The sequence below is a fragment of the Haplochromis burtoni genome, unplaced genomic scaffold, assembly GCF_018398535.1.
Source record: "Haplochromis burtoni strain Fernald_Lab_line unplaced genomic scaffold, NCSU_Asbu1 Contig_71, whole genome shotgun sequence".
NCBI lineage: Eukaryota > Metazoa > Chordata > Actinopteri > Cichliformes > Cichlidae > Haplochromis > Haplochromis burtoni.
In genome coordinates, this window is record NW_024582432.1 from 667,724 (window position 1) to 678,354 (window position 10,631).

At 41.9% G+C, this 10,631-nt stretch overlaps 1 protein-coding gene across 2 annotated transcripts; it reads left to right on the plus strand.

Moving 5' to 3' along the window:
• Positions 1-1,468: 1,468 nt before the first annotated feature.
• On the plus strand, positions 1,469-6,644 carry LOC102312810 (bone morphogenetic protein 2-A). Of its 2 annotated transcripts, XM_005923828.2 has the most exons (6): positions 2,006-2,291; positions 2,499-2,638; positions 2,880-2,996; positions 3,203-3,392; positions 3,604-3,653; positions 4,764-4,862. In XM_005923828.2, the coding sequence occupies exons 1-5, from the start codon at positions 2,006-2,008 to the stop codon at positions 3,612-3,614; spliced, it is 744 nt and encodes a 247-aa protein (XP_005923890.1). In that variant the 3' UTR covers positions 3,615-3,653; positions 4,764-4,862. The 2 variants fall into 2 exon arrangements, with proteins under 2 accessions (XP_005923889.1, XP_005923890.1); XM_005923827.2 differs by lacking the exon at positions 3,604-3,653 and having other exon boundaries at positions 1,469-2,291; positions 4,764-6,644.
• The last annotated feature ends 3,987 nt before the right edge of the window (positions 6,645-10,631 follow it).

Here is a 10,631-nt window from a genome sequence, read left to right on the forward strand (position 1 = left end):
GGAGAGAGCATATAACCCCAGTTTTAGCTTCTTTACACTGGCTTCCTGTCTCCTTTGGGATCCAATTTAAACTTTTACTTTTTGTTTTTAAGTCACTTAACGCCCGAGCTCCTCCTTACCTATCTGAGCTCCTCTCTGCTTATGCTCCAGGAAAAACCATGACGTGTAGCCCAAAATTAATGCGGTCCATCCCACGGACTTATCTCAAATCTCGTGGTGATAGATCCTTCTCTGTGGCAGGTCCCAGATTTTGGAATAGTCTCCCCTTAAATATTAGATCTGCACAAACACTTGAGCAATTTAAATCATTACTAAAGACACATTTTTATGCCCTGGCTTTTGACACACTATGGCCCAAGCATTTTGGTCTTATTGGAAATAGTTTTAGTTATTGTTTTAATTCTTTCATTGTCCTATTATTGTTTTATATTGTTATTACTGGATTACATTGTTGCTTCTTAATGCCATTTTTATATTTTTAAGCACTTTGTGCAGCATCGGCTGTTTGAAATGTGCTATATAAATAAACTTGACCTTGACCTTTCTTTGAAATTTTAAGATTACAGCCATTGCTCCTATTACACCACCCTACCTTACATTTTGAAAGATTGAGCTTCTCTGGGAGGCTCTTTTAATACTATCCTGCTCCCTTCAGGGCTCGCCACAGAAGATCATCTGCCTCCATCTCACCCTAGCATTCTTTTCTGTCACATCAGCCCTCTCCATATCCTCCTTCACTACATCCACAAATATTCTCTCAGATCTTCCTCTTTTCCTCCTGCCTGGCAGCTCAATATTCAGCATCCCTTGTCCAATATGTGACTAACCCTCCTCTACACATGTCCAAACCATCTCAACCTTGCCGCTCTAACCCTCTGATGTATATATGTTTCCTCTTTCACCTCAATTTTTTTTGTCAGTGCTGCCATCTCCAAGCTAGTAATGAAACTAACTAGTTATGCAATCTACAGCTTTTCAGTTATGTTTATTGCATTCAGGTTTTTACACACCTGTCTAGCCCTTTGGAAACAAGGTTGTATATCCAAACATGAATTTTGCCTTTTTATAGAAAGCAGTTTAAAAAGAAGTCAAAGCAGTTGAGTTAAATCCAAGTCTTGTTTTAGTAAATCCAATCATTTGATCCTCTTTGTTGCCAGTCTTTATTGCTTTTTTTGCTTTTGTCTGTTTTCAGGCTTATCTGACTGGGTGGCTACTCAGTGATACGTTTTCTTTCATGGTCTTAAATGTGAGTAATGAGGGGGATCATCATTCCCGTGTAATGGTCGTAGATTTGATTAACAACGGGAGAGGAGATTGAGCCATCGATCAGCGTGACGAACCCGAGAGTTTGATCCCTTTTGTTGTACTTGATTGATCAGAGGTCAGCGGGGATTCGCCCTAATTGAGGAATAAACACGTCACGCTGTTAACTCTGAGTCACTGTCCAAACACTGGCAGAGTTTTTTGTGAAAACGTCCGCGTTAACAGGCAGCTTTTGAAAACGCGCTTCATTTGCGTCACGGCTCGGTTGTTCGTTTGCTCTCCAGCGACTGGCCTCATACTGATAACGCATGACGTGGGACAAAGGTGACAAGACATCATGATCGGATAATTTTATTTGGTCCAGCGAATAAAACGGTGGCACCGAAGGGCGAGTGGTGTAATACTAAATACGTGAAAGTTATTCTCTTCAATACATTTGAACGTATTTTAACACATGCGGTCAATCTGTCGTAAAACGTGCATTACAGCATGTCTGAATTAACTTTTCAAATGAACAGGAGCGTCTTGTAAACTACAGTAAGCCGGACAAATTAGTGGTGTGTTTATTTTTCTTTACAGCTGGATCTCTGCTCGTTTCCACCCATACTTTTGTGTATTTGGTTTTTTTTGTGTTTTGTCATCAGTCATGGTCCAATCACCTCTTACTGTTTGCTAAATACAAGGGCACCCCCTCATTTATTACCTACCCTCACACAGGTGTAGAGCTCAGTCCAGTCTGGAGATGACGGCACGAGCTCCGCGCCTCTGCCTCCTCGCTCTCCTGCTGCTAAGATGCGTCACCCCGCTGGCGATCCCGCAGGACGGTTTGGGCGCGACGAAAATGGCCAGGCAGAAGCTGGATCGTCTCTTCTATCTTAAGGATATCCCCAGACCAGCGGTGGCTCCTCAGAAGAAGGCTCCTCAGTTCATGCTGGATCTTTTTAACGTGGTTTCTGTCACGGATGGGACCCCGAAAAGCCAGACGGACATTCTGGAAGGAAACACGGTGCGGAGTTTCAGCGATAAAGGTGAGAAGCAACAGTAGCGGCTGTTCCGCGAGAATATCTTCCAATGAGTTTGCATCTAGGGCGCACAAAAATAAGAAGTAGTATGCGTATAAGTGCGTAAAGACGCAATCGCGCACGGCTATATGTGTCTGTTTAAAAGCCTGCGCTTTTCCAGTGTATGGTTTCATCATTTCTCTAAATATTTTTATATTGTTTTGTCGTCTGCAGGACAACCTGGAGAGAGTTTTCACTTCTTCAACTTGTCATCTTTCGGCAGAGATGAGAGAATGATCAAAGCGCAGTTCCGCTGGTTCCGAAAGAAAAGGAAGTTTTATCCCGGAAGCTTTCACACGCCTCATTTCTACAAAGTAAATGCTTCTTGTTTGCTTGCTTTTAAAGACAAATCATTTTCACTTTTTTCTTATATTGTACAGGAAACATTGTGGAAATGTTTTGGCGCACTAACTACTAAGTGTACTCGCCCGGTTTCTTTGTCTGCAGCATTTGATAATCGTGGGCCTTTAACAGGGATTCTGACGTTTTTGAAAACAAATAGTGATAGTTTCTGTTTGTTTGTTGGTGGTGGGGTTTTTTCCTCTCTTTTTTCAGGTGGCTCTGTATGAGGTGCTGGAGAACCTTGTGAAGCCATGGCGAGGAAATCTCATCACCTCCAGATTGGTTCCACTATACACACAAGGATGGGAAGTCTTCAATGTCACTCAAATAGTAAAAAAAAAATCCATAACTTCATTTTCTTTGTTTAAAATGAATGTTTGAGGCTTGTTGTGAGAAAATAATTCCTTTTAAGTTAAATCATTGGTCATTATTTCAAAAGTCAGATGATCAATTCCAAATAAAAACGTCTCATAATGATGACGATCATGGTTTGTGTTAGATTGGAGGGATGATGTCATGCTTGTTTTAAATGTCAGGTATCCAAGTGGATCCAGAACAGTCAGGAGGACAACGGCATCCTGGTGGTGACTACACTTCCTGCCGGTAACTGGATGGAGTCGGTGTTGCATTCATCTAAACAGAATGTAGAGCTGACAGACACAAGCGCCTACCTGGTCATATTCTCACACGACAAACAGACAGGAGCATCAAACCAGTCATACTTTGGTAAGGTGGTGAGAGAGATGTGGGCATGTTGCACAGTGTGACCTTTCCTCTGTTATAACAGTGATTGATTTAGGCAGGCAAGATGATTTTGCCATTTTTAACTTAATAAGAAATTCTAAGCAAATTGCAAGTGGAATATTTGGACTCCTGCAACTCATCTGGGCTTTGGTTTCATGCTTGGTGGGGTTTTTTGTTTGTTTTTGTCTTTTAGACTTGGGCTAATCAAGTCTCAGGGCAGATGATCACCATGAAAGGAAAAAAGTGAGGCATCTACACATCTCATGCTAGTCTGCTTAGCACCAGTTGACCGATCAATACAGTTTGTTCACTTAACCCGTCTCTTGACTGTGTGCTGTTCATGTGGATCCATTTTAATGCAGTTACAGTACGTTATACATAATACGGCTTAGTTTTTATCAATGAGTAAAGTTCTAGCATTATGTCATTTAAATGCCAAAGTGAGATTTGAGTGAATTTGAGGACGAGTAAATGGTGATCGTTAGACGACCGGGTCTAATCCTCAGCAGTTTTGTTTTCTGCAGTGGTCAGTATCTATTAAAAGTGGTCCAAAGAAGGAACCAGCAACGGGGTCGTGAGAGATGAAGGCTCACTGATGCACATAGGGAGTGAAGGTTAGCCGGTGTGGTCGATCCAACACATGAGCCACTGTAGCTCAAATTGCTGAAAAATTTAATGCTGGTTTTGTCAGAATACACATGCCATGCTGACCCCTGTCCACCGTCAAAAGCACCAACAATGGGCATGCAAGCATCAGAACTGGACTATGGTGAATGGAAGAAGGTGGCCCGGTCTGATGAATTACGTTTTTTTTACATCACTTGGATGGCAGGGTGCGTGTGTCTCTTACCCAGGGAACCCTATGCTCTATGGGAAGAAGGCAACGCTGCATAGGCAATGTGATGTTTTGTTCTGCTAGGAAGCCTTAGTTTCTGCCATCTATGTGGATGTTACCTTGACATGTCCCACCTACTTAAGAATTGCTGGAGACCATGTACACCCTTTCATGGAAACAATATTCCCTGATTGCTCTGGTTTCTTTCAGCTGCGTCAAAGCAATAACGGATCAGGAATGGTTTGAGGAGCACAACAACAAGTTTGACCTCAAAATTCCCCAGATATGAATCCAATCATGTGTCTGAGGTGTGCTGGACAAACTAGTCCGAACCATGGAGGCCACACCTCCATGCTTACAGGACTTAAAAGGATCTGTTGCTAACATGTTGGTGCTGATACCACAGCACACCTTCAGGGGTCTAGTGGCTGTTTTGGTAGCAGACTAACTGACTCAATATTAGGCAGGTGATCGAAATGTAAAAATGGTCATAATTTTCTATCCTACCCTCATCACAGGACAAGCCCAACCTGAACCGGCTGCCCCCGAGCACCGCAGCAGAAGGCCTCGTGCATCTTCCAGTGTCATGCCCCTCGACAGCTCCCAGCACTGCCAGCGCATTTCTCTGTTTGTTGACTTCGAGGAGATCGGCTGGTCAGGCTGGATCATCTCTCCCCGTGGATACAATGCCTATCACTGTACGGGCTCCTGTCCGTTCCCGCTGGGGGTAGGCATCAGGGCGACCAACCACGCCACAGTGCGTTCTATCATGCACGCACTCAAGGTTACTAGCGATGAGGTGGAAGCGCCCTGCTGCGTGCCGGACACGCTCCAGTCTATGAGTCTGTTGTATTTTGACGATGAGGAGAATGTGGTTTTAAAGCAGTATGACGACATGATGGCGTTAAGCTGTGGTTGTCATTAGCTGCCTGTGAGTCTCCTGGATTCTTTAACACTGGTCAACACATGGGCATGAAACAGTGAGGGTTAAGTTCCTGTGTTTTTGATGGTATTCACTGAGGTACTGAAAGAGCTATTTCATAGCTACTCGTCGCTAATCCTTTGACGATGCAAGTCCAATGGCCTGTTGTTGTTCTCCATTTTTTTTAAAATATTGTTTATATAGTTTATATTGTGGCCCAAAGGCCCACTTCAGGTTCTTCTTCTGGAGTGTAATTTGAATGTTTCTGTGACACTGATATGTCCATGGTGCTGAGCCAGCCCATGTGGTCCGTCCTACAAAATCATTACTTTTTATTTGGAATTAAATTTTTATTGTCTCTCAGCGGACTGTGGTAGCTGCCACTAAAATGCTCAAAAATTACAATTAAAGGTGATGTTTTCAAGTATTCATTGTTTTAGTTCAGGAGCACATCAAATTAAAACTATTTTTACATTTAAGCAAAGAACTACTCCAACATTTTAAAGTAACTTAATTTTTTAATTGGCTATTTAAAAAAACACATTTGGATAAACTGATTGAAAATGATTTCCAGGGACTATTATTTATTAAGTACCACATATCAATGTTTTACAAGGGGATTTGGACTGAGTAATGAGTCAGTGTCAAAAGTTTTTTATATATATATATATATCTCTTTTAAAAACACAAATACAAAAATTTAAAAAGTGTGATGTACAAAAAAAGCTCTGGATGTTGATTTCAAGGCCAAAAAAAAAGTAATATGCAAGTTGTTACAACCTGATTCTGTAATGTAAGAAACAATGTTACATGTTTGTGTTTTATTAAAAGCAGGGGGGCTATGCTGAATGAACTGGGGGGAATTAAAAGACCCTGCATTGTGTTTTCAAGTTCTTATGGTATTATATTATATTAGAGCACATAGGAAAGAAAAGAAGCACATCAGTGCCCAGAAACATTCTTGCTATTGTTCGGTGTCTTAGCATAAATTGGTCAGCAGGTATGTAGGACAGAGGTGAAGCTGGAAGCTGCTAATGTGCTTAAAAAGAATACAAACTAATATTTGATGCTGTATTTAATAAAACAGTTTTAAAGACAACTGCAGTGGTTTTAAATAAAAATTATTTAAATTTGCTTTTTGTAAATTCCAGTGTTTTAGAAACAGTCTACTTAAACTGTCAACATAAAAACACTTGATTGCACTGTATCTCCATACATTTGTGTATTGTGTTAAAGGGAGTCTACAGAAGCTTGTTTCTGCCACTGGAATAAAAAAAAATGTCATGCGTAACCTGTAAATGTTGAGCTAGGTATCTCGAGATTTTGAGTATATAAGTTGAAATTTTGAGAAAATAACTCAAAATTCCGAGTTTGCTCTGCCAATCAGAAAACTCTGTAAACGATGTCACCTGCTTCTGGGTGACAAGGAAATGACTTCAAATCCTTCAAAGATCTTCCCAAGTGGCAGAGGCAACTCGAAATTTCAACTTATTAAAACAAAAATTTTAATTATTTTCTCAGAATTTCAAATTATTTATGTGAAATTTCTACTTATTAACTCAGAAAGTTTTTTCCTTTTGTTTATTTTCCCCCCGCTGGCAGAGATGAGCTTCCATAAGTAACAGAAGCTGAACTATGGCTGGTGCAATACCACTTTGTGCCAAAAGATGGTGCAACAAGTCAATGTAACCTTCATTTAAGCAGGCAAAAGTACTCACTGTTATTTACAAAGGCAGTCTGCGAAAAAGGCTCAGCCCCTCAAGGAAGATTGAGAGAGATTGGGCTAAAAAGAAACGAAAGTTAAACAGCAGCACACTTCGCTGAGGATAATTAGAAAAGGTAGAAGACTGGCTGTTCAGTGGTGCTGCTGTGACTCAGGTCGAAGAGCAGTTCGTCCCCCAAACAGGAAGTCAAAAGATATGTTTGTATGAATCTGTGTGTTACTGATGAATAAAGCTTATTTTAAAAGAACACTTATGGCATTATGTTGCCGGTTCAGCCTGTACTCTAACCATTCACTAATCCAATTTAAAGCAAATACCCATAACAGTAGTTGTTTTCTTTTATTGGAATGCATCACAGACACAAGACAGCCCTGCTTGATTCTACAAACTTGCAAAACAAATTCTCCCTCATATCCTCTCCATACAAAACATGAATTCCAATAATACCAGTTGAAGCTTTCAGACAGTATAAATGCAAACATAATCAAAATGTGCAATTTGGACTTTAGCATGCAAAGGTTTCCAAAATGTTGTGGTATGGAGATAGTTAAAATCAATAAGATTTGGTTCAAGTATATCGAATGATAAATGACTGTATATGTCTGGTGAAAAAGGAACTCTCAAGACAACAAACCTTGCAGGTAGTAAAAGAAATGCTACAATATCTACACAGTTGTGGAGACCCAATACAACTGTAGTATATAACAAACTGTCAGCATTTACAATAAATAAACATTTTACAGTGAAGCCCACCCTCTCTGTTTATACTTAAATACATTATGTACATGGAACATCCATGTCCATTTTACTCAAAAATCTTACGCAAACCCTTTCAACCACATTTAAATTAGCACATTCTACATCATTCATCCAATAAGTCGTCATCTTTTGTCAGGTTATGCTCATCTAAAAGCCATTCTCTTTTCACAAAGCCATTAATGGCTTCAGTAGCTTTACAAATCCAACACAACTTCAGTGCCTCCTGAAAATTGAAGGCAAGAAAAACAAAACCACAATCACAGATCTAAACTGCAAAAACAGTCAACACTGAAGGGGGAAAAAAAACGCCCTGAAATATGCATTGGCAATGAACTTTACATTCCTGGGAACATTTGTGGTGCATTTTTCCTCATTCTGTCTGTAACAGGCCAAATGTAGCAGTACAACAAAAAGTATTTACAAGAGCAATTATTTCCTTCTGGGATTGCTGTTTTGTACCAGCGTTCAACAACCAAACAGAGAAAGATCCATCACTACAGTGTTGTTGCTTTTTAATAGTCCTTCTGTCAAATGCCGGTATAGTATAAGAAGGCAAAGTTGGTTGGGAAAGAGTTTTAATGTGTTTAATGTTAATGTGTAATAAAAAAAACTCCTGGAATGCAACAAACACCACAATTCAGTGATACAAAACAGCATTCCTTTTAAACCCTCTGGCCCATCAGCTAGGACAGTCGAGTTCCTCAGTGCCTATGAACTCCCCTAACATGTGTTCGTTCTGACCATAGAGAGGTTCCAAATATGGATGTGCATCTTTACAGTACATTTGCATTGATCTCTCTATATTCCTCTGCTCAAAGTCCTCTGGTTCCAAATGAGGTGCCTGAATTGTAGCTTTCGGAGCCATGGGCGACAGAGGCACTGGGACAAAGCCATGGTAAACAACCAAAGGAGGGCTCAAGACCTCCATAGGGGATGCCTTAGGGACAGCACCTTCTGGTGGCTGGACTGGCAGCTGCACATAGCTTCCTGTTTCAGGATCAAAGAAGGTTTTCGTCTTGACTTGTACAGGCACGTCTACAAAAAAATACTGTCCTGAGTCTGGATCCTGGAGCAGCTTACGGTGGGTCATGGGGAAGGACTGCGTAACGATAGCATGCTCCATGCTAGATTGTCGAGACAGCTGGCTGGTGTGGCTTGATTGGCGGGATAGGGGTGAAGGGCGAGGTACTTCAGTGGCATATGCATCAGTACTGTGGCTCCGTCTCAGAGGGTTGTCTCTGTTAGACTTGTTTCTGGCTCGGCCTCTCTGCTGAAGCTCATCCATGATGGATTTCTCAATGCGTTGGGTTCTGGGATCAAGCTTCTCATTGACCGGCATGTCGGCGCTGAGTCTGCGCTCGGCTCTATCTCCTAAATGCCGGTCAGTGCTTTGTGTTCGATGCAAAGCCCTGTCTGGCACTTGTTTCTCACTGATGTGAGCTTTGTAGACGGGCACGTTACTGATGATCCTGTCGCTACTGCAATGTCTTTGCTCTGTCTTATCTCCAGTGTGTCTGCGGCTGCTGCGGCCTTGTCTTTCCGATGCCATACTGGGTAGGGCTTCTCTCCTCTGGTTGTTACTTTCCAATGATTCGTGATCCTGTCTCAGAGTCTCATGCTTGACTTCTGATTTGTTGCAGGTGGGACTTTCTTTCTTGTTTAGCAGTTGCTCACACTGGCTGTTGCTGTTTTTACTATGGTGGCTTCTGCTGTGATCGTCCTCAATTTTTCCTCTGTGTTCTTTCTCGCTCCTCCTGCCATTTCTGTTACCAGTGCTGCTTTTGTGCTCAGACTTATCAGCCTTGTGTCTTTCTGCTCTGTGTTTGCTACTGTTGCTGCTGCTTTGAGAAGACCTGTGAGGTGACTTTTGGGCCTCTTCTTTCTTTATCCTTCTATTTGCAAGCTTGATTGCTTTTAGAACTGCCTTTTCCGATTTAGGTAGGACGGGCGGTGGCTTCAGCAGACCTGTTTGGCTTTCATTATCACCGCCACTTTGGCTGAACTCCATTGTCGTATCATATTCTGTCAGCCCAGCGTTTAACACCGTCTCCTCAGATGTGTCAGCTGTGCTGGTGGTTAGACTTTCCACTCCTTCTGATGATGGGCTTAACCCGGAAAATCTGTCTTCCTCCTGTGGCACAGTGAGGAACCCTCCAGCTTGTGACTTCTGTGGGTTTTCATCTTGAAGATCTGAAGGATAAACCAGCTGGGGTGCTGACTGAATCGATGTCATCTCTGTAGGCGTAAGAATGTCTGCTAGAATTACGGCCCTCCCACTGGTGGTAGCACTGGATTCATTAGCCAGTGTGAGCTCTGGACATTCCTTTGCATGATGTAGCTCATCCTCTCCCCTCTCTGAACCACTCAGACTCCCTCTGGGTGACCAGGGTTGTATGGTCTTCCTTAATTTGTTACTAAAAGTGTTGTCTTTGACTTTAAACAGGGAAGGGATCCCCAAGGTCGGTGAGAAAGTATTAACAGGTGACAGAGTTGCTGAATTACTTTCATTGTTACTTAATCTTTCATCTGTATCTGCATTTTCTCTCTCTTTGCTGGCCTTCAATACTTCCAGCTCTTGTTGAGGAGACTTTACGGGTTGCTTTATAGCATCTGGCTCGCTTTCGTGATCACTTAAAGAATAATATTCCACTTCTGCCCTGTCCGAATCGCCTCTTGTGTTCCGCGAAACATTTCGCACTGCCTCGTTAACCACCTTCACCTCTTCAGTTACATTTTCACAGTTTTGGAGTGTGCTCTCCACAGAGAAGTACGAGGATTTCGAGGACAAGCTGGCCTGATCGGGCGGGCTCTGAGTTACACTAACACCATTCACCAGCAGCAAGGGCGATATTATGTCTCTGGGGATTTCGCTATGAGCTTCTGAATCCACATTTTTATCCTCAATCGGTTCATGTATTTTCGTAGGTTCTTCATCCATTACTACATTCTTAGTCACCGTCCCATCTGCTGTGATTAAATGA